The sequence below is a fragment of the Echiichthys vipera genome, assembly GCF_963691815.1.
Source record: "Echiichthys vipera genome assembly, chromosome: 2".
NCBI classification, from domain to species: domain Eukaryota; kingdom Metazoa; phylum Chordata; class Actinopteri; order Perciformes; family Trachinidae; genus Echiichthys; species Echiichthys vipera.
Genome location: NC_139827.1, coordinates 17,538,557 through 17,563,957, shown reverse-complemented (window position 1 = coordinate 17,563,957; position 25,401 = coordinate 17,538,557). Strand labels below are relative to the sequence as shown.

The window sequence follows — 25,401 nt, the reverse complement described above, 5'->3', positions numbered from 1 at the left end:
TATGTGCTCAAAACTCTGCTTAGACCAGAATCAGACTTTTTGACATCTGTTTCATTAATTCATTCATTCATCTTCAACCGCTTGTCCCTGTCTGGGTCGCGGGGGGCTGGAGCCGATCTCAGCTGACATTGGGCGTGAGGCGGGGTACACCCTGGACAGGACGCCAGTCTATCGCAGGGCACATAGAGATGAACAGAGACAGACAACCATCCACAACTACGGACAATTTTAGAGTCATCAATTAACCTAACACAAGCATGTCTTTAGACTGTTGGAGGAAACCGGAGAACCCGGAGAAAACCCACGCAGACACGGGGAGAACATGCAAACTCCACACAGAAGAAAAAATGATCATGCATGAAAAATAAGAGATCATGCAATAGAAATGTACAATGTACATATTGTACAATACAATACAGGTAAAATCAAACTGCAGCTAATTAAAGCTAGCCGGAGCGCTCACAGCTAGACTTAGCAAAAACTAATTTATTGGCTTTTTCTGACCTGATTCTTGTGATTGTAAAATAAATAATTTTAGTAATTGGGTTTGGTATACCACATAAATAAGGCAGTAGCTAAATCTTAAATCATGTAAAGAAAAAATCTCTGAAAAAGTAGTCCTGCTAAGTGCTCTGTAGCCTTGCTTCAGTACCCTTTAGATGTCTTACCCTGTCTTTAGCCTTCACGCTTCAGAACCTTTTTTTTTCAACTTTGCTATTTCTGTAGTTACTGCTGCCTGCCTTTGTAAAGCACTATTCTGCTTAATAATATTGTGTTAAGCAAATGACTAATTGTAGCTAATTAACAATTTGATGCCTAGTTCGTATTTGTCATGTTAGTAGGCTGATTCATGCAAGAATAATTGGCTAATGACAAAGCAAGATATTTGAAGCAGAAATAAATAAATGATTGCACAAAACAAACAACTGTGCCACATGAAAATAAACACTGAAGCACACAGTCATACATATGCCCACACACGCTTGTGCAGCATTTCAATTCAACTGCATGGCACTGCAGCCGAGTAACCCATGAGGGAGAAATTAACGGTTTACAAAACTGCCTCTGATACAATCAATTATGTCAGCTGGAGATGCAGTGATGTTGAACCACTGCCGCTGCTGTTGTTTTCCTCCCTTTGATTCATCTGTCTTCTCCTTCGTGCCACCCTTTCTCTCCCCCATCACCATCTCCCTCTCTTCCTCTCTGTCACTGTGCTCTGAACCCAGTACTGTCACAATGGATCCATCAAAGCCATGCCTTAAAGCCAGCGGTGGAGAGACAAAGATTGTGAGTAGCGTGTGCGTGTGCGTGTGCGTGTGCGTGTGCGTGTGCGTGTGCGTGTGCGTGTGTGCGTGTGTGCGTGTGTGCATCTGTGTGTGTATGTGTGTGTGTGAGAGAGCTGTCCTGAACAGTAGCCAGAGATAACAGCCAGCTCAGCAGTAAATGATGCTGCATCAAAGAGGAGGCAGACAAACAGACTGGATTCGACACTTGTGGCCCAGATTTAAACCCTCGTGCAGGAGTCTGGCTTGGTTAGCAGGAGAATACACTTACTGTAACTTTCTGTTTTTTTTATATGCTTTTTCTTCAGTGTATCCATTCTTATCGTTTATTTTTCATCCCCTATTATTATTCCCCAACTAGTCTTGTTTACTTCTCTGCTTTTAACTGCTTTTCTTTCTCGCTGCCTTTTTTCATTGCATATTTTCTTGCATACTTCCTCTTCCATTCAATCTATCATTTGTCCTGTAAATTCAGCTCCTTCTGTTGATTATAAAAAAAAAGTTTGCCCTGGTCAGTTCCTCTTCACCCATTGCTTCCATTTCAACATCACCTCACATTAAAAACTATGGAAAATTCTCAGGACCTACATAACACGATTCCTTTACTGAGACAGTGTTAGATGATAGATTGTCCGAATACTTTCCCAGAAATACACACATGCAAACTTTCCAAGACTTTTTTTTAGTATTAGCAAAAAAAGTCAAAATGTAGATTCCACTGATTCAGTTAGGAAAAAAAAGATTTCTGCATAAGACATTAGAACCAAACCTTTTGGTTCTTGCATTACAGAGCAGATATGAACTGTGTATATCAGAGTCCTGAAATATTTATTCAAAAAGGCCTTTCTAGGGTGCTTACTGGGCCCTGTTCATAATTTAATAATGCATAAGGACCAACAGTGGTAGATAAATATAAAAGGAGGCACTTAACGCCAGATTGTCTAACTGCTGAAAAAAAAAAGCACAGGGAATATAGAAATGTATCTAGAAGAGGAGACGCACTCATTTGCATACTGTCACCTTGACTCCTGTATATGAAATTGTGCTTGTGGGAACAAAATAAATATTTCCTTCATATATATATAGTCAAGAAACATTTACACTATCCTTTTGAATCACTTTGGCGGCTGAGCGATGTGTGTAAAATGTCCCATGACGGATATCCACAGTGATATGGGATTCTATTTGTCAGCAAACACTTTGTTAGATATTACATTTTCACTTCTCTCCGGAAACAAAATTGAAAATCTAAACTGAAGATTTTCTTCAAAGCTTATTGGGATTGAAGAGGTACAGTGGTGGTGATTCAGTGTGAGAAATGTACCTGTAACATTAAAATATAAAAATCAAGACTTATTACTGTTGCCCACTGGGGTTGAGACTGAGATTTTATGTCTCAGCGGGTAGAATCAAAGGGTTTAGGTTCAAACCCTCATCAGTTTCACGGAGAAAGCTATAAATATCATTCCTGTGTTATCAAACATACAGTATGTTGAATACCTATTTAATACCCCCCATATGCATTGCATCCACTATCTTTATAATGATATTCAATGGTGTTTGAAATGCAAGCCTGTAAGAACCAGTGTTCCATGATTGCAAGGAAATGTGGTTATTTTCTGCACCGGCACGGATCACAACTGTTGCATTTTTGATAAGCGGAATCCATCACTTTTCTGAAATAGCATAAAACTCATGATACAATGAGCCCGGGCAGGATGTATGGGTGGTGATTTTGAAGCAATCAATGTAGACAGCAAAGGTAAACACAGTGCTAAATGTCAGCCATGGTGATTGCGCTGCCACAATATCATCTTGGGGCAGGAGACCCAAATAACCAAAATCAATAATCTAATCATTTCATATTCAAATCACGCACAGTGAGGTCTGGATCTTATTGCAGTTTCATATCCCTGGCGTGTTGATGTATTCCAATCGACAGACCAGAGCAGCCAGATGCATTGAAAATACAGTAATTCAAAGTAGCAGTGGGTGGACCACAAATGTTACTGTGTATTTCCATTCTGTAATGGATTTTGAATTGTGTATCTGATGCTGACGTTCATGTAATGTGCCATACTTTTACATCACATGTTGTTGTTGCTTTATATCATGCTTGTGCATTCCTAAAAGGGTAATCATTAATCTATGACATTGTCATGGAATTTTGCACAATTTGTTGTGAATCAACTAAGTTTGTTTTAAAATGACATATAAAATAGTTTAGGTTACAGTAGGATTTATTTGTATTATACTACGAAGTACAGAAATCGAAAGATAATGGTTTATTTTTAAGTTTAAGTTACAAAGTCTAAATAATTGCTCAATTCAGCCAGTGAGAAATATTTGATCAAAAATTCATCTTATGCTGTTCAGATCTCATATTCATGTTGTAGCCTGAAGTCTTGAACAATGATTCCCTTTCAAAAATGAAAATTCTGGATAGATTCAAGTTTCAAAAACAGGAGTTGAATATGAGGGTTGCATACAATAGATGCCATAACAATAACTGAAAGTGCATACAGAGAGCATGTTCAAAGGATTGAATCCTCTTTGATAATGGTTGGAATAGGCTTATTTATTTGTATTTATGTATTTTAGGGCTAGGTGATGATTCAATATGAACAATTATCATGTTTCAATGAAGACAATATTGTGAAAAATCATATTTTGATTTTATGATACACAATAACATCTAAAGCAGTTGAAGATGAATGAATGAATGAATAACGTCTAAATTGACGATAATGAGCACATTAACTCAACCTTCTCAAAAAATGTTATCTAAAATCGCTGATAATAAACAAACTGGATCACACAACCCATAATTTCACATATGTAAGTAGATATCGTCAAATACTGAGATAAAGTCCTTAAGGCTGAGCGATATGGAAGAAGATGATAAAAGAAGGAAGATCTATATATCGCCAAAGGGATACAAAAATACAGAAACAAAAACAGCAACTGAACTGCATTACGGCAATATTTTCTAAATTAGACAATACTTTCCATTCATTTGGCTTTAAAGTTCCTCGTAAAATGAGAAAAAAAATAACTTTTCATTTTTCAGGTATGTAATTCACACAGGAGCATACAAAAATAGACTTTACCATGGGGTTATTTTGTATAGTATTAAATTACTAGAAAACATGTTATATTTTTGTTATTGAGATATGAAATAACCTATATAAGATTTTGGGCATATTGCCCAGCTCTAGTTCCTTTACTGAACATCTGAGCCCAGCAGCCTCCCAAAAAAGTTGCCAACAACACATAAACTTTCACAGTATATTTACCAGAACAATTATCTTCGATCAAGTCAGACATCTTTTCTTAAACCACGCTGCATAATGCAACAAAATGAAATAAAGTGTATTTAAGTTTTGACATTTATAGTGTTTTTTTTAATGTTTTCATTCTCCCAAATGCACAAACAAGATTTCAAGTGCCAGAGACAATGGAGTCAACACAGGCTTGTAATACTTCATTAACTAGTGTTTTTTTCCCCTGGAATCTTTGCTAAAGCTCCTAAATAAAACAACAAATCTCTACAGTATGTGATGGGGATAATTGAACTGGTAAACAGACACATGGAGGGAAAACATCTGTGAGTGCATCTGCTCATCATCACACCAGTCATGTTGGAAATCTACACTCACAATATATATACCATACTCTACATTAAACAATTAATACCAGTTCATAAGCAGAACAGCATAAATATGAAACAGAGAGTAATAGTAAATGTCGCCTGACTTGTTTTGTTTCACACAGGCTCTTCAAACAAATAAGATGGCTTATCCTTTCAGGAATACAGCGACCCTAAATAGCTGCTTTTTCCAAGTTGTTGACAAAGAGCATCTCTGTGGGCTATTCCCTGTTGTTAACTGTGTGTGTGTGTGTGTGTGTGTGTGTGTGTGTGTGTGTGTGTGTGTGTGTGTGTGTGTGTGTGTGTGTGTGTGTGTGTGTGTGTGTGTGTGTGTGTGTGTGTGTGTGTGTGTGTGTGTGTGCGTGTGTGTGCGTGTGTGTGTGTGTGTTGTGGAGGGTGTTTGGGGGGTTGGAACAGTGCACTCAGGTGGTGATGTATTTGTGTTAATAAGTGGTGAGTGTGTGAGTCTTTGTTGATGCATTTACGTCACTGTGTGTGTGTGTGTGTGTGTGTGTGTGTGTGTGTGTGTGTGTGTGTGTGTGTGTGTGTATGTGTGTGTGTATGTTTGTGTGTGTGTGTGTGTGTGTGCGTGTGTGTATGTGTGCGTGTGTGTGTGCACGCGCTTGCGTGCGTGCGTGCGTGTGTGATTAGGTTTGTGTCGGTGTGGTGGTGTGTGGGTTTGCTCCTCTGGTGCACTGTCTTGATCCATGGAGGGGGGGGGGGGAGTGCATAAGGGACATCCTCGTATCTTTAGCACAGTCAACAGGATACTCAGTCACAAGACATGGTAAAAGGGCATGTAATCAAAAATAAACAGCAAATCTAAGATCAACAGAATTTATTCCAACTATCACCGGATGCAGTTTAAAACTGGAAATAATATCTCAAATTGCCACACATTCGTAAGTCATAAGCCAAGCCACAAGCTTAGTTCAGGGTGGCTCTTAGGGTGACTAAGAAAGGACACATTCATGTTTGCATGAATGGCTGACGGGGAGTAGCTGAGAGGAAGGAAGGTCGGACAATATTCACACATTAACACAGTCACACCTGGAAGAAGCGCGGCACAGCCACACAGTCTCGCACTATTGGGCACCAAGCTGCTCCACTGGAACAGCTAAAGGTTAAGTGCCCAGAGGTCGCAGCCCTGATGGCAGTTGTTGAGGGATTTAAACTGCAAGGATTTTCACAGCTATGTACTACTCCGAGTTTAAACTGTGACCTTTCAGTCACAAGCTCATTTCCTCTGAGCCTATCTGTTACTGCATGTCAATACATGAATGTGGAGATGGTGTACTGAGATAGTCAGGTTGATAGATAGATAGGTAGATAGATAGATAGATAGATAGATAGATAGATAGATAGATAGATAGATAGATAGATAGATAGATAGATAGATAGATAGATAGATAGATAGATAGATAGATAGATAGATAGATAGATAGATAGATAGATAGATAGATGGATAGACAGATATAGATAGATAGATAGATAGATAGATAGATAGATAGATAGATAGACATGACACCTTTTTATGTCTGAGCAAATACTTCAACAACTAATTGTTATTTTAATTGCCTCTTGTTTGGAATCATTAACCTTGCCACCATGTATTTGCTTGAAACAAAAACAATCACACTTACAGCTAGTTGGCAGTTTATTAGATACTCCTATACACACTAATGTTCAATTGTTTAAGAGAGATGTGGATTAAACTGTGTAGTGGTATCGGAAGATGTAGTTTGTGAAGCTGTCGAATTATACAGCATTTGATACTGACATATGTTTTTATTGTTTTGTCCACTCCATTGATATCATTGAGGATAGGCTTCATGTTTGTAAAACCAAAACTTAATTATGTAATTTTGTTAGTTTTTAATTACAGCTCATTCATGATAATTATCGTGAACGGCAACACAACATGTTCATATCTTTATTATGTAATTCTGTTGAAAGTCAATATATGACAGTATTGATATTGATTTATCACCCAGCCCTTATAGATGGATAGACAGATAGGTACGTAGGTGCATAAACCCTTTGTGTGATGTTTAGTGGCTCATTTCTCAATTTCCTTCTCCATTACAGTACCTTCCAGGTCTAGTGTTTCAGAGACATCTGCCTCATGCCCAGCTTTGGGTGTGTTTTTATGTGAATGCTTGTGGCTGTGTGGGTTGGTGTTTGTCTGTTTGTGTGTGTGTGTTCACACAAGGGAAGAAGGCTCAGTCTAATTGCACAGGCCCATCTGCTGATTCTCGAAAACAGGCTTGCATCTTACAGACATAACCATTACAGACACACACACACACACACACACATACACGGATGGACACACACACACACACACGGACGGACACGCCACAAGTGCCTGCCTCAAAGCCTTCAACTTGGACCCTGAACAATATGCACCCATTATCTGGCAGCTGTGTGGACGGCATTGACTGGCATGGTTTACAATATGGACTCTATTGTCTTAGGACAAAGGCCTCTCCACTCAAGGCAAAGGTCACATTATAAAACAATAAGCCTGTATTCATGGGGGGTGGCAACAGGAGGGCAAAGGAGAGTGTGTATATGTGTGTGTATGACTCATGCATTTGGGTAAAGGTTGCTACAGCTAGAATTGTATTAGTTTCAAATTGCCTTGGTTGTTGTCTAGTGTTAATTGGTTTTTGTTTTTTTTTTGGGTTGGGGGACACTTTGTTTGATATTTGGGTCTAATGATATGTCTTTAAAAAGTCCCCTATTTTGTTTATGTTTCAATCACTATTAAATAATTTAACTATTTAGTTTTACATTTTAAAGATCTGCTCTGGATAAGATTTTACTTATACTAATATAAATTGCTATACCTGTAAATAACAAAAAAATAATTTAAATACGACCAATAACAATGTCATTATTATAATGCAGTGTGCTGGAGCGCAACTGAGAAAATATTTTCTCTGTGAGCTGCATATATTAATTAATTAATTAATTTTAATTAAATGATGTCCAAAATATTGCTTTAAAAAGTATGTGCCCAAAATTCTATCCGTCTGTTTTACACTGTACTAATAAAGGTTCACATTTCTTCACCACTTTAACACAATATTATAGTCTTAAAAAGAAATATTTTTTTATTTATTTCAGTTGCAGTTGCAGTTAGTTATGGGCCACATTACCAGGGAACAAACAAACAAATGAGGACCTAACTGTTAGTGAACCATAAGGTAATGAGTAACGCCTAATCAAATTTGATCGAGAAGTTAATGGTTAATGATTTATTAGTTAATTGAGAAGCAAGGAACAAATCAGGAACGACTTGATAATTGATGAATCATTAATAAGTACTTCCCTAATAATTCTTACGGAGGACTCTAAATAATGAGGAGTTAATAGAGAACAGACTGGGAGATCCTATATTATTGAATCATTAAGTAATGATTAGTCCTTGTATGTCTGTGAATCGATCCTACTGACCACTTTTGTCATTGCGGATTGATTCTGAACCAGCTGCTGATCTGCACAAAACTAGTAAAAACGTGTTAATTACTAAATTTTTAAACACTTAAGAATCCTGCTATCTCCATTGTTGTGTTGTTAAAATAATGATGAAGTAATAAGCAGTTAGTGAGTAGTATTCAGTATTATGCATATATTTACTTGAAGGCCACAAAAACAGGAAGTAATGATAAAGTAAGGAAGCACTACTGAGCTACTCTTTACATTTGGATTAAGAGTTACTCATATATAATGATTCACAAACGGGTAGTTCCTCATTTGTTTCCAGGTAACTACACAAATTGTGTAGTGTTAGTGTTACATTTGGTATAAATACCAATGCCACCATGTCTGGATGAATATTTATCTGCTTACAGTATCTGTCCATGCATAGGTGTACCGTACTGCCGTGTGACTCACTTTACATGTAATTATTGTTTAACCAATGAAACTAATAAGAATTGTATTTCAACCTGTGCTCTCATTAGTAATGTGGTATATGAATGTTTCGTGTTTGTGCATGCGGAGCAGGAAACACCTGTTCCACACATCCCTCACATATCCCTCACATGAGGAATGATATATCCCCTTTCCTGTTGTTCTTTCTTTTCACTCATTGTTACAGTGGAAGAAAGACAAAATGCAGCCCTGATATCGCAGAATTAGATTTCAAAGCAAGCCTTCTGAGTCATATGAGTAACTTGAGGAAGGAAAGCATGCAGTGTGACACACACTGGACAGGAAGGGCCTTTCAAACGGACACTCAAACTGACCATGTTCACACACTAAGATTATATCATTAAATACAATAAAACTAAAACTAAGAAAACATATAATGAGGATAAGCAAATGTTTAAGCCCCCCAAAAGCAAAAAAAAAACCCAAAACATTAATTAACTAAGAAACACAACTTCTGTTGTAAAACCTATGAAAAAAAATTGTGTATCATTCGATTTTTATTTAACAAAAGGATATTAAAAAACAAAAAAATGAGTTGTTATTTGATTTTCTATTTTAAATACAAAAATGAAACTTGAATTACAAGGTGTTTTATTTATCAAAGTCTGAAAGTGATGGACTGAATTTAAAAATACAATTTGATTTTCATTTTCTAGTTCACAAAACAAAAATTAAAATCACAAGAAGACAGAAAAAAATCTATAGCTGAAACAAATAGCTTAAACGTGTAAATTAGCCACCATGTACTGATATTATTTAATCTAAATGTCACCTAAGCATTATACAGTATTTGCTATTATGGTAGTCTGTCTACATTATTATGCTTTGTTAAATTGCTAATGTATCATATAACAGCGCTAAGTAGGCTACTGTAGATTAGTCTTCTAACTTTGACAAAATTACTTCTCAGTTACGGTTCTAACGGGTTTGACTATTGCTATTAGTAACAGGTTTTGTTCAAAAATGCTAGATTTCATGGCTAATTGTTATTTAGAAGATTATAGTTAAGCTAATATAGGCAATATAATGCAATACAAAGATAAATCTTCTGTGGCCTGAGGAAGTATGATCAAGCTTCATTGTAAATGGATAAGCCTACATGAGACATAGCTTTTAGTTTATCAGTAGTATGATGGGTTGTCATTCTGTATTTTATCCATATAATGATCACATTGTTTATGTTCCTTCAGCCCACTAACAATACCTGAATGTTTTCCATATAGTAAAAGCCTTCCAAACAACAATAAAGCAATAAGATAAAATTCAGCACTTTTGAACTAAACCAATTACAACTTCCAACAGCCAAACCCTTCAGAACCTTACCGATGTGTTGTCACAAATTATAATATCAAGATTAGAAGCTTATATCTCTGGGGAGATATGTCTGGTCCCCTTCATTGTCTCTGTGTTACACAAAATCTGTTCCCTCAATTTACAAATCTTTGCGTACAGATTTACACATGGCTATTTTTTATTTCTCGACTGACACCAGTGGGCTTTGTATCCATTAATTAGCAATGTACGTTTTTTCCCCTCTCTGACACAGCACCATCCTTATACGCGTAACCATGTAAACAACAACTTCTGATCCTAGAAAATGAAAAAAATTGCAGTTTTTTTTTTCTCTCTTTTAGTGATTTTTTTTTAATTTTTATTATAACTAGAAAATGAAAATCAAATGTTTTTGTTTTTTTAATTTTGTCCACCCATTTCTGACCTTGATAGAGAAAAATACCTTGGAATTCAATTTAAATTTCTGTATCATAAAACAAATATCAAATAACCACTAATTTTTTTTGTTTGTTTTTTAATATCCTTTTGTGAAATTAAAATTGAATGACAAAAAATACACAGACTCTATTGAAGCCTTTTGATACCCACAATTAATATTTTGAAATCCCTTGTCCCGAATATGTCCTTGTGTATTTATTTTAATATTTGTATTAAAGTGGAAGGACACTTTAGTGAAATGACCTTGGCCATAGTTACAGCTTGACTAATCACAGAGAGAGAGAGCACCATTCACATTACTCACAGCTAGTTCAATCAATTAAGACGAGGAACATGCATGAAAAGGTGGCCTTGGGGTTTTTACACAGCACAGATGCAACTATTTTCTCACCTCATTGAAAAACTGATGTCAACAGGATACATCAACTGAGCTGTCCAAGAACTGCAACCTCCTCTATCGTCAATAAATTGAATGTGCAATTCATCAGCCCAACTCTAGGAGACAGTATTTCTAATTAAAAAGGAGCTCATGAATACAACATTTTACAGGTCCAGCTCGGCTCTTAAATACACTGTAAATAAGTTGCAGTGAGTGGCTTCATGGGAAGATAAAGGTCTGAGTTTGTGGTTTAACTCCTGTCGATGTGTTCAAGGAAAGCGGGCTTGTTACAACAAATGTGATGTTTGTAGTTTATTTTGTTGTATTCTCTCTGGGGCTAAGAGCATACACTGTCTTTACACTTATTCTATTCAATTATATTCAACAATATTCTGTTCTATTGTTGCATTTGTTGCATGCAGTTCTGTATTCTTTTTGAAGCTCAGTGGGTCATGTCTGATTGGATTAGCAGTTTGAGAGGACACATTTGTCGGGCCAATTAGAGCACTCTCTGGCACAGATGGAACCCTGAGATCTCCTGGGAGAACGCTATGTCGTATTTGGGTTCTAAAAAAGCATAATACATACTGTGGATTTGGCAAAAACTGCACACCAGGTGTGTATGTATATCTGTGTGACTATCCCCCTGGCCAAAATAAGCCTGCTGTAAACAAGAATGCATTCACAGTCAACATCCCTGGATAATTATGTCTAAAATTATGATGGGGTGAGATGCTGTGTATTTAAACTTGCATGCACACATAAGGGCAAACATTCTTACCTGTTATAGTGTATTTTGCTTTGTCAAAGTGAAAAGAAACCCCAGAGAATCACATCTCAATAGCAGCTGGACGTCGTGGTCCTAGAGCGAGAGAGAGAGAGAGAGAGAGAGAGAGAGAGAGAGAGAGTTATTCAAGCTTAATGAACTGAAGTCCCTGTCATTTTTCACAATAGAGACAGATAGCCGTAATATGTAGTGAATGTGGGGTGCACTGTGAATAATGGTCCCCTCAGCATTGTGTGAATAGCCATAACCCACTCAAACACGAGAACCAAGCAGTTCACAAGCCACTTCCGCTTGTGATTGCTTGTTTAGTGTTTGTGTGTCTATGTGTTGCGAATGCGCACACACACACACACACACACACACACACACACACACACACACACACACACACACACACACACGTGTTGTGTGCTCTGCCTTGTAATGACCTCTTAAGTGTCACGATATCAATGGTCTATCTCTGTGCTTGCTGGCAGTTTATAGCTAAAAAGCTCTCTCATGCCATGATAACTGGTTTATATGGGTGACATTTCGCTGCCAAATGCTAGAGACACTTTTCAGAAAGGGAAATTATTAGCTTTGTTACTAGACTGCAGAGTGGCAGTTATTTACAGTTAGAATGCTGCTTATATATTTTTTTCTATTTGTGCCTTGTCTCCTTTCCCTATCTTCACCTGCCTCTCCCCCTGTTTTCCATCCCTTTGTAGGCTACTACATACATTTTTCACAATATTCCTCTTCTGTTTTGAAGATTCCCTCTATGTCTCTCCGGTTTGTTCTTCACCCCCACCCTCCTCCACAACCTACTTCTCTTGAGGGTAAAGTTTGCTGCAGTGGTGGTTCTAGACCTTTTCAATTGAGGGGGGCAGCAGGGTGGGGCCATGTGATTTTAGGGGTACCAAATAAACCTCTTTTTGTTAATATACCTAGGAAAGCCATACATCTCCTGAATGCCCTAGGTCTCTAGTCTGTGGTTTAAAAATGTGACGGGGCTCTGATTATCCTAGAGGTCACAACAGGTAATTTTATACAATGAGGTCAAGTTTAAAAAGAAATGGTCTCACTAGAATGAAATTGCTACTATGGATACTAAAATCAACACACATGAATACAAATGGACTAATTGAAGATACGATAAGATACAGATAAAATACAAAGCGTGGGTTGGACGTGGGTTTGTGAGTGATCCCCTTGTCATGCAAACTAGTTTTGTGTTTTCAGTTTGCTGTTTACAGGAAGGAGTAAATGGCGTATCTGTTTGGCCTTGAATTTTCTCTTCCAGAGCTTTTGTCTGTGTGCCTTACAAGACTTTTACAACCACGCAAAAATAAGTGCATCAACATACTGTGATACATATACACACACACATTCATACAGAGTGTCAGAGCCTGGACCTCTGTACCTCTCAGGCAGGGCTGTGCAGCAATTGGGTCTATTAGCCAGTACAGGAGGCCATGAGCAATATCTATATGGTTGGGTGGGCAGAACAACAAAAAATGGATTGATTGTACTTTGTTTCTGTACATGAATGGGTTTGCATGTATTCATGTGTATTCATGGGAATAAGTGTACACGCCTTGTTATATGTATACGCATGCACTACAATGCAGGAGAATTGCCTGAGGCAACGGAGTATTGGCAAGAAAAGTTAGGTGATAAGCTCCCCCACCTAATACAGCACCTTAATTCATGTTGCACTTGCTTTTCTCAGAACAAGGTATACATTATTCACACGGAGCTGGTCAACAAAGGAGGGATCAATGAAAGAGAAACGGAGGAAGAGAGGCATAAGAGAAACAGGTTTGGGTGTGCAGGAAAGAAGGTGAGGGACAAAGTTTGTAATAGGAGCAGAACTTTGTGGGGAATGTGATTTTTCATTAGGACTCATTTACGTGAACAAGTGGAAAAGGGGAAAGAGAAGATTATAGATGCAGCCATTGCAAAAGTCCATGCATTCATCAGCAGTGCACCATCGCGTTGCTCCGTCACTGAATTCTTCATTAAATCCTAATGTGTTCTCTTTTCTGGTGTCAAAAGGTACAGGTCTGATTTGAAACAAGTGTTTTATTTTTACCTACAGACACACCAGCACAGGAATTACATTCATATTGGATGATTCCATACTTTGCCTCTTATGTCCAATGTTAACAATAAGATCCAATGCAGGAGGTTGGGATGAAAATGGCCATGTAGGATATATTCTTTTAACCGTAACACAATCTTTCCCTAACCTTAACCAAGTATTTTAGTTACCTAACCATAACCATTGCCAGATTAATCCCATATCTTCTTGAACTGAAAGAGCAGGAACTAAAAGGAAAAAAAAAAACATCTCGTTCTCTAAATGTATTTTGTTCACTGTTGCATCATCTGCACGTGCTAACGACATACGTCCCTACTAAAGTAAATTTTTCAGAAAATGTAGATGACTACCATTTAGAGAGCAGTGTTAAGATTTAAGACCATTCAAGTTCATAAGAGAAACACAATTTTGATCAAATAGAGGTGAGATGACTCCTCTGAGAGCAACCAGGACAGAGAGAGCTTCCACTACTGTGAGAGCTAGGAAGGGGCGCTGGCAGAGAAGCTTTTGGGTGGTGAGTGGCTTAGCCTGACTGAACAATGCATGGACGTGATGAGGAGAAGGAAGTTTTTTTTTAAAGTCTTCCAGAAAAAAAAACATATTATTTCACATGATGGATGCTGACCATTTTCTCACAGTAAAACAATGGTGTTTTCTATTATGAGAGGCAGTGGTTGTATTGATGTCCCATGTCACCCCCATTACTCATGAGCCTTCTGTATGTAATTAGGATGACTCCACAGTATGCTTTTATGGTGGTTTTTCCATGTATAACCCTTGGTAATTATGCTTCGAACAAAACAGATTGTACCATAAGACACCAGAAATTGTGTGGATGGCTGTTGGTGGAGATTTATGGCACTTCCAAATGAAGCAATGAAATGACTTTCTTTTAAAGGGTGTTGTCCCCTATATGTTCATGTTAAAACCCACAATTCTCCCCCTGGGCTTCGACGGATTCGATATAAACATGAAGAATATGGAGCAATAGTGTAGATGGTCTACCCAGGCGTAAAATTAAAGACTCTTGTCTATGTGCCCCACATAAATCGTTGAGAGAGAGAGAGAGAGAGAGAGAGAGAGAGAGAGAGAGAGAGAGAGAGAGAGAGAGAGAGAGAGAGAAGGAGAGAGAGTGAGAGAGAAGGGGAGTAGGAAGAAAGCTGTACATGGTGAAACAAAAAACTGGTTGATATGTCCGGTGACAATGAGATATATCAATACATGTATACATAAACACACACACATACACACACACACACACACGCACACACACACACACACACACACACACACACACACACACACACACACACACACACACACACACACACACACACACACACAAGACTAAGACACAAAGCAACATATTTCATTCCATCCATTAAAATTGCTTATAGTAATTGCCTGACATGGGTTTTTACACAAAGATTGGTTTTAAAATACCCAATATAATTTATCAAAGGCTTGCTTCAGCAAACCCTGCAATAAAGGTCCTCACCCAGTCCCCTCCCATCTTTATGCATTTGATGGATACAGTCTCATCTATCATACATATACCGTCTGAGTGAGAGCCAATCAGGGGGTTCAAATCGCACGTAAGCACACAGCAGGAGAGCAGGCATACAATTTCTTACATGGTTAGAAAACAGACACCTGGTCCACATAAGTTATTGCTGCAGGCCCACAGGCCAGAGTGGTACTCATCTGTCTTGGTGTGACACTATCAGGCTCCCTTGCAAAAACACAGAGGTGGTAAAATGGTTTTATTGCAAAATGGGAGAGATACGTCAGGGTACAAATTGACGGGTGCTGATACATGCCAAAACGGGGCATAGTGCTTTTATCTCAAATGACTTGTATAATGTCCTCTGCAGAAATGGAACCATGCAACTTATTTTAGAGCCACACGTTTGGAATGTGCTTAAAGTAACCAAGCAGATTTGAGCACCATACTCACACAGAATTATTCACCAGCAAGTCAAAAGGGATTTAACCTAAGGGCAGAGTCAGGTGCTATATTTACACTTGAGACAAGGCTTGTAATCTCAATAACATGATGTGAAAACACAAAACCGCACAAATGATGTAAACATACATTATCAAGCCATTAATCACTACTACTATCTTTGTTCCATCAAGCATAACCATCTAGTCATCCTCGCTCTCCTTCAGCCTATCACTCTGCGCCATCAACTAAGCTCCAGATCGATGCTCCCTGGCACATATTCTCACTCTTAAAGACTTGGAATGAAAATGCCATTCAATATCAATCAAGATTGCAACTGTGCCACTGAACAGGCACAATAAATGACAATATTTATACTTTTTAATTTACCATCAAACGACCAGTCGCATCAAAGCACTTCAAGTTAGATCTTTCAGCCTGGTTTATGCTGAAAGGAAGCAGATGAACAGGGAGTGGAAGATGTATGTAATGCAGTTAAAGTAAAAGCCTAGTAAGCAGGAAATTTAAGAGGGGCCTGGGGATGATGGTATAACAGCAGACGCTGATTGTGGACAATCAGCTGAATGAGGAAAAGATATGGAAAATACCATTGGATGCAGTATGGTGGATATAAGAGGCATGCAAACACTTGAAAAGCTGGGGGGCTCATTGAAATCAAACCAGAAATTCCCCTTCCATTGTCAGTCACTGAAGTCAACGAACCCGGTCCTTTATTTGCAACACTGTCTTACTGGGAGATTTATGCCCCCAGCCCCGTGATGACCTCATTGTTCATTGCCTCATAATTCAAATCTGCTCCGCTGTGTTGCATCACATTGTGTATGACTCATTTCCAGCTAAGCACCCCATTCTCTAAACAAGTGAGGCCTCCTCAGCAGCACGCTATAGACAACTGCACAAACAACACAGCAAAGTATTTCCACCATCAATACTGAGGTGACTGACTTAAGGCTTGCATATACACGGCGCGCACACACACACACACACACAAATGCAGCAACACACTGTTTAAATGGACTGAACTGGGAAGGGGAGTGGGGGGGTTCTTGCTATTGTAAATGATTTCCTGTGGAGACCAAAATAATCGGCAGACCTTGGAGTGAGCTTCTTACAATCACTCTGGCCTCATACACTGATTCTCCATTCAGCTCCCTAATGGCACTGTGTGTGTCACTAAATATACAGCTGCAGGCAGTGTCTATGTAGCTCTTTGTGGGTGTGTGAGCTTATACATGTTAGCATACAAGTGCAGATGCGTGTGTGTGTGTGTGTGTGTGTGTGTGTGTGTGTGTGTGTGTGTGTGTGTGTGTGTGTGTGTGTGTGTGTGTGTGTGTGTGTGTGTGTGTGTGTGTGTGTGTGTGTGTGTGTGTGTGTGTGTGCGAGAGAGAGAGAGAAACAGACAAAGGGACTTGTGGTAATTGATGAGTACCTCATTGATGTGTGTTTAGGGTATCTGTAAGAAGACATGCGTGTATGCGTGTGTTTTTGTGTGTTTTTGTGTGTTTTTTATTGAGTGGTGACAGCTTTGAGAGGTAAAGGGCACAGAGGAGAACAGTGGACAGGAGATATGTTGAGTGAAAGGACAAGAAGGGACAACATTGTGAAAGAGGGATAACAACTGCTGAGTGAGTGAGAGGTTTTGAAAAGAACAATATGCTGTAGATACAGTAGCTACCATAGAAAGCAGCTGCTTAAAAGTGTGGTTCAGAGACTAATTTAGCCCTGATAGGAAAAAGGCTCATTGCAGAATATTATTGCAAATTATGCACAGCATGGTTTGAGTCACAATTAGATAAGACTAATAAGAACAATTTAAAAATTATAGTGTTAGTGTTCCATACAGCCATCTCTCCCTAACTGTTACCAAGAATAATTGTATAAAAAATGACATAAATGTACGCTCTCACACCCACCTCATTCAAGGAAGCTCTAGAGTGCACTGACACTTCAGAATAGCACAATAGTAACCTTCATCTTCACTTTATATAGCCCGCTTCAAAACTGTATTATAAGGTTTTTTGCAACCAATAAAGCCACAGTAAAAGTCAATGATGACATAAAGCTTGACATGAAATACTCAAGGCTGCCTAAGAAGCAAATGAAAGACTGGTCAACTGGTCAAAGCAAGACAAATAAAAGTCTGTCTTTAAAAGTAATCATTGATAATTCCAAAGAAAAGGCGATGAGATGGTGAAGTTCAAGCCATCAGGGTGTGTATATATAACTGTTGCTAGATCATTATATTCAATATTTGTTTTCGTTGGGGATTTTTATGGTAGGAAACTAGCAAGGAATACAAAGCAGGGAAGAGCCAAAGACATCATCACATTGGCACAGGTTTGATGTTAATAAATTGCTGGTGGTTTCAGATTTAATTCACACTGATTGATTTCTCAATATTTTTTTTATTCAGTGTGAGATGAATCACCACCTGAGGCCCTAATGCTTCTTTAATTTGATTGTGATTAGAAACCAAATGCAGTCAAACTTGTGAGGAGGTCTGAGGACTTTGCACCCTGTTCAACACCTTTGCTTTCTCTGCTTGGTGCTGTTTTTTCGGTAGTAGAAACACAATTGTCATCTATTAATCTGTCAATACGCTAATGTATCCGTTTCAACTCTAGTTATAGATTTACTCCCATGCCAGTGGGTTACAATGAACTATGTTTGTTTTTTGACCTACACTTTCAAACATTGATTTAGAACCATTTTTTGCATTAGCTTGACAGTGTTGCTTATGTTGTTAGTATGATTACAACTTACTTTTAAAACGATGCAATAATCATTGAGCAGGATGACAACAGCAACATATGCCTTTCAGTGAAAAACTGAAATAATAGCCCAGTTAAAAGACGGCACGAGCTGTCAGACCAACCGTGTGAATTTCCTCCAATCGACCCCAAAATACAGACAGATAATAGGCTGTAGTGGTTCCAGCAGAAAAGCCTTTCAAACGGTTCCATATTTAGGCAGAGTAAGACATCTGTCTCTGGAGGGCTATTCTAGTCGAGGCCATAGGAGCAATGAGTCAGTGAATGCCCTGACATCTGACAGCCAGTCGTCTGGTGCTGTTTTTTTCCTTTTCCTAAGCATATATCTAATCAGGTAGCAAAGTAACTGTGCAGTCCTCTCGTATGGTCTGAACCATTAATGGGGTTGAATGATATTGGAGGCCAGCTTCACACATTAAGAGGGGTGAACTGAGCTGATAACTCCAGTCGATGGTGGAAAATGCAGAGAGGTATTCTTTGAGGGAAGGAAAGGGTAGAAGGCAGGATGTGTTAACACATGACTGGGTGCTTTAGGTGGATGAGGAAGATGAGCAAGGATCTGGCCTCATTATTTCAATATGGGAAAGAGATGTCGTCTAGCGCAGGAAAGGGCTTTTGAACAAGGTTAAATTCGGCACACAAAGTAGGGGTCGAGACTAGGAATGTGAATCATCGATGCGTGAGGAAGCGATGCAGTCAAATTTAAATAGCTCGGCTCTCATTGAAACTTAATATTATTATTGCAGCTTTAAGATTTGTTTTGGTTTTCCTCACAGCTTAAGCCACAAGAGTGACAATTTATTTATGCGGTAAGGTTGGTTGTCTCTGTGAGCACAATAAACACCACCCTCTGTTTATCTACAAGGCTCTGTGACACACAAACCTTTACCTTGCTATGCATAAATTAACTAAATAGAGGAGTGGATCCCAGGAACTGCAAATTCTTTAGGAAAACGCTTGTTAAAACGGTTCTGGGGAAATCAGCCCTTAGGTTCTATGTGCTCACTAAACAGAATTAATTGCACAAGTGTTGAAGTTGGACTCTCTAATAACCCTTGACGGTGGAAATAGAGACTTCAGCAACAAGCAGCTACACTTGTTCCAAGACTGATTATATGCCTGCTTGTCTTAATATACAAGCGAGTATATGTGTCTGTTATTGTGTGTCTGCTTTGGATCATGTTGTCTGCCAAGGTATATTTTCATAATCTCGAGGTTTGTTTGTGCACACATGATGCCTAATATTTGATCCCTTATTTTAATCTCAGTCTGCTTCCATTACAGGCTCAGATATTGTTTTTGGAGTCATCCAAATCCAAACCAAACATTATGTTACATTAACAGCTCTAAACAAAGAAAGTCAGCCCTCGGTCAATCAAGCCGAACAATCCGAATTAGCACAACCCTCATAATTTGCACCATGCTTTCCTCCGATGAAGAGCTTTGTCTTGTGCATCACAACAAGTTAAATGAATCAGTGACCTAATTAACGAAGGAGGACAGATAGACCTACTGTCAGCAGAATGCTTGGTTGCTGCTGTTGCATATAGTTTCAGGTGCTTTGACATCAGTGCTGTGTGGGTGCCACTGCTTAACGTGTCGAAAGATGCTTTTTGACACACCTTGCATTCATGGTGTTATGTCTGACAGACATCCTGTGGCTCTCCAGGGAGGCTATCCGAGGTCTGTCAGAAAAGTAAACCAAAAACATCCACTGGAGCAGACATTTTTCTGCACTGTTAAAAAAAAATAAACAACTCGTAAAGACACCTTCAACCACCCACAATATGATATAGACAGCAAAAACATATTTCTCTGACACAAATAATCAACTTAGTATTTGAAACAAATAATCAACTTAGCATTTATATGCAAGGAGGCTGGGCGATAATTGAATATGATAATTTAACACTTTTCGATGGAATCTTATCATGATTAAATCATATATTGAGAAATATTGATATATAGTTTTGTCATCTAAATTGATAAAAACAAGCACCTACTAAGTCACATTTTGCAGGAAATCTGATGTGAAATATTTGATGGAAAATGATTGTATATTATATATTATTTATTCATAGTGTCAAACATATATATATATATATATATATATATATATATATATATATATATATATATATATATATATATATATATATATATAAATAAATATAACAGAAGTTATCTTAGGACACTTCGTAAAGACTAGGTCTAGACCATACTAAATGACTGCGGTTTTGTTTTTACATCACAATATTTGTGTGCATGCATGTAACCACAGTCAGTATATGCGCAATAATTGAACTTTATCTATAATTTTACTTAAATTTCGCATTAAAGTTCTTAAAATGAGAAGTGTCATTTGTCAAGCAATTCACACAGGAGTATACAAAAGAACATGGTTTACAGTGTGCTTATTCCATATAGACTAGCATGCATTGAATGAACAGAAAACATGCTATATCGTGACATATATATCACCATGAATTATCTGTATCAGGCTAGAAGATATCGCCCAGCCAAGGAAATGTAAATGTAGGAAGCGTTGTCCAAATAACCTAAATGTTGCCGTAACATAATTCAGCTGCTGATATATCAACATTGTGATAACAACGCAGGCGAAAACATTTTTATATAATCATATCAACCGGCTCTAGTGTGGGGTCACTAAGACAAACAAATGCACTGATGACAGATGACTTAGTGAAATTAATCTCATCCTCACAAACACAATATATTCTCCTTGGAGCTTAAACAAATGCTGACAAAATGGCAGCCAAGCAAATCTATGTCAAATTTCTCCAACACAGACATACAGATAATTGCCTCCACTGACCATTTTCACACCTACTCAGGGGAGTCACTTATTTTATTTTTTTTTACCTGCAGCACTGACAGATGAGTCAACATATTGTCAACCACTCCAACCAACAGCATACCCGCCCTTTATGTCACACTGAACACTGAGCTCTCACGCACTTTGCACAGAATATGTTTGCTGATGTTGAGAGTAGTGATTCTAATGGAGGTGCAAAAAGATGAGTTTTTTTTTTCTTTTTCAAAGGAGCCTGCTGATTTACAAAGAGCACTTTAAATCATGGCCAGCAGCACAACCGATCTGAAACAAGGGGCTCTTTTCAGTTTAGGTCAAGAATCGAAGAACTGTGCAACCTTCAGTAGTTTTCAGCAGCACATCAAGGTCATCTGCAACCCCGGGCGCCTCTTCTGTAAATAAGAGCCACAGCTTTCACTCATGAATCCGCATGATTGACGTATCATATCCCGGGAGGGCACTCTGGCCTGCCGGATACTCCTTTTCATCCAAAGTAGCTGGATTTACTCTGGATTTTTAGACTGCGGCTGACAAACCAGCAGTGCACAATAATCTAACTGCATTCCAATACACTCAAATGACAGCCATATAAAACGGGGGGGCACTTAGTCTATCTGTCATCCATCATGCCAAAGCGTGTGATTTGTCATTGCGCCGTGCAGCCAGGCAGACACACGCGGCCGCAGAATAATAATTATGTGTACACCCTGGCCGAGGAGCCGTCATGGGATAATATGATTGCATTGATTATTTGTCGGAGAGGCAGCCCTAATAGGTAAGGCTATCATTGCTTATTACTTCGCCTTGGCGACATCTCACATCCGAGCGACGCCCATCTAGCCACAAGTCGCCTGACCATCATCTGTCCAAATACCCCAACTATATAACACCCCCCCCCCCCCCCCCCCCCCGTCCGTAAGGACCAGCCCCCCCCCCCCCCCAAAGTACAATAATCGCAGGCCACATTCCCATGGGCATCCGTGAGAACCAAAGTCAGCGCTGCCGTATAGCTTTCGGGTCAGCGATGGACACGGGTTGACATTATATAGCCAAGAGGTTTAGCGATGTTCACCAGCCATGTGTGCAAAAAAAAAAAATCTACATCATTTATGCGGGAATAACGAGTGGATCCTTACCGTATCAGCAGTCGCAGCGATAAAGCCGCATATATACACACATCCAGCGCACGGAGGAGTCCGGAATAACCTTTTATGCGCCTCTGTCATACAGTCCCCAAAATGCAGATCTTGGCTAGAAATATATCTTCCCCAGACGATAAATAATTTCACTGATTGGCGCCTCAACTCCCGTACTCTGTGGTCAATTCTTGCTGCCGCAAACGACGTGGGTAAACCTTGCCGAAAAGAGGGTGATAGAGATAAAGCTGAGGGTGTAATAAACCAATAGCTGCGTGCTTAGTATCCCGATCGACGCTCACACGGGAGGAGGTACAGGATTCGTCCAAATGCACTAAGTCCAGTGGAGTGCTGGAGGAGGACAGAGGCGTATCTTTCTCTATCTGTCTGTCTGTATCCCGTCCTGCCTGCCTCCCTCTCTCTCTCTCTCTCCTCTCTCTCTCTCTCTTGCTCTTCTCTTGCTCTTTCTCTCTCTCTCTCTCTTGGTTCCCTTTATGTTCTTACTGGCTGCTGCTGAGTCCACGGGCTCAGAGCGCAGCGGAGCAGAGGACCGTGGTCAACAGAGAGAGAGAGGGGTCAGAAATGACAAACCAATTTGAAGGCACGGTGGATGCTCGGTTGATCGAGCGCAGTCCGGCGAAAGGGAGCGTTGCGTTGCAGGCGGCGGGGAGCGAGGGTGGGTGGAAGGCTGGGGAGGGAAGGGGGTGATGATTTCTGCCTGGGGGATGCAGAGAGAGAGAGAGGGAGAGGGAGAGAGAGAAAGAGAGAGAGATGAAGTGGGGTGGCTGGTGGAAAACATGGAACTGGATCTGGCTCCTAAATCTCTGGAGCGAGGGCTCACCTGCCGTGTGAAGACACACAGGGGTCCCGAAACTTTCACAGCAAGGATTAAGGAGACGGCATTGGACTAAAGAAGCTCCAGCTGAGAGGTGCTTTTTGTTGTTGGGACATGGCTCGGTGTAATTAATGCATAATTGTAGCCTTTGGGTGACAACTCCAATAGCCTACTTGCAATCATTGGCATATTCTCAGCTAAAAAAAGTCCAGTTTGGCTTCAGAAAGCCAGTACAACACATCAAAATACGAGCAATGGAAATGTTATTGGGGGGGGGAAAAGCAATCGAATGAAATGCCTCTTAACTAAAATGTTGTGATTCTTCCCAGGTCGTATGCGTAAATCATAATAAATAAACAAATAAATAGGTAAATATAATTAAAATGTGTAATTGCCCTCCATGGCAATATTCTTAACTCCAGGTAGACATCGCTTATTTGACTGAGGTTTTGACGTCACTCTTTGGATGGGAAGTTGATATTTTAGTAGGCATATCTACACATTTGATTAATAAAAAAATATATGAATAATATATTTAATACCGTATTCTTAAGATACACTCACATTATTTGCCACACGTTTGTTTTCCTTTTTTATGTTACGAGTTGTGGGACAAGAACTGTGTAGGTCACCTATGAGTTTGGAGTCCTATAATATCCATATCGATATTATTTGCAGAGTGTCCCGCGTAAATGTATTACAGGATTACTGCAGGCTACTTCTTTGTCGTTAGGGATGAGCCCTCTGTGCCTGAAGATCAGAGGGTGACATGCGCACTGCACGGAGCGCTTATGAGCCGCGGACACAATGCTGGAAAATAAAGCGCGCACCTTGCCTCTTGATATCTTGCCGTCTCTCAATAAGCTGTTTATGATTTGTCCCATCGGGAAAGTGTGAGTCTTGGTATTCGGTGAATTTAGCCATGCGGACTGGTGGAGGAAGTGGATGTGCTGTGCCTGGAGCTCAGTGAGGACCTGTTGATGAAATGGAGGTGAGATGAGCGCTGCGCACTGTTCGCGTTGTCCGTGTGTTCGTCACAGTGATAGGTCTAATATGCCCCGGGTCATTTTTAAAAGAAATTATCAGACTGCCTTGTTGATTACATGTCAAATTAGTAGCTAATAGGCCTGTGTAATTACTGTAAACCATTTCTCTGTAAATAGTATTATTTATTTTTTTATTCTGAAGCAATATCGCTTTAATATCAACAGGTAGAGGATAGAGATTTCATTAGGCTGCCGTGAAGGGCATATATACTGCGATACCCCTACTGCCTATCAATGCCCCTTAATTAGATTTCAGACAAGATGTTGTCATTTCCAGCCCATCGTTTTGCAAATCAAATCATGTCATTGGTATCATGCTTTGATGCTATACAGGCTTCTCCTCTAGTCAGAATGGTCGGGAGGCCATGTGTCGTTGTTAATTACCATCAGTGGCTGATAAAGCCTTTTGGTGAAGATTTAAATCCTGCTAAAGAGTATTAGTTAACAAGCAAGGCGCTTGCAAACAACCATGGCAGGCCTTGGAAGAGAGGGTGTTGAGGTGAAGTGATACATGTTACAGAACAGATATAAAATATAGATGGGTACACTACTTATTACTTTGTGCATGAGCAGTTATTTTGCCAGTATTGTAATGTGTAGACATATATATTCGGCTACTTTAATCTACAAATACACTTTAAACATCCACAAAAATAAAAAACAATAGAAATATGTGTACAAGGTCATATTAAAGCAAACTTTTGTCATTTTTGTTATTCATGTTACAGGTGTCAAACAGAGAAGAATGACATTTCAGTAAGTCAGAAAGTAACAGAGACACAATTCACCCGAACGTTCTGTCAGGCTACGATGGAAATCATGGGTAAGTGCAATTCAATTTAATTCAATTCAATTCAATTTTATTTATAGTGTCACATCATAACAAAAGTTATCTCAGGACACTTTACAGAGTAGGTAAAGACCACACTCTATGACTTATTTATGATTTACATAGAC

At 39.1% G+C, this 25,401-nt stretch overlaps 2 protein-coding genes across 2 annotated transcripts in view; one reads left to right on the top strand and one right to left on the bottom strand.

Moving 5' to 3' along the window:
- The window catches only part of adgrl3.1 (adhesion G protein-coupled receptor L3.1), a 128,499-nt gene extending 105,758 nt beyond the window's left edge, over positions 1-22,741 (bottom strand). The window contains exons 1-2 of the mRNA XM_083929248.1: positions 22,564-22,741; positions 11,769-11,849 (exon numbers count right to left, since the gene is read on the bottom strand). The gene's annotated coding sequence lies outside the window, so the exon portion shown is untranslated. The remainder of the gene's footprint in view (positions 1-11,768; positions 11,850-22,563) is intronic.
- Positions 22,742-25,181: 2,440 nt separating this feature from the next.
- LOC310960763 (multiple PDZ domain protein) overlaps positions 25,182-25,401 on the top strand; it is a gene marked incomplete at its 3' end in the record, with an annotated part of 39,505 nt that continues 39,285 nt past the window's right edge. The window contains exon 1 of the mRNA XM_083932561.1: positions 25,182-25,267. Within this exon, the coding sequence (XP_083788687.1) occupies positions 25,255-25,267 (13 nt within the window). The 5' untranslated portion in view covers positions 25,182-25,254. The remainder of the gene's footprint in view (positions 25,268-25,401) is intronic.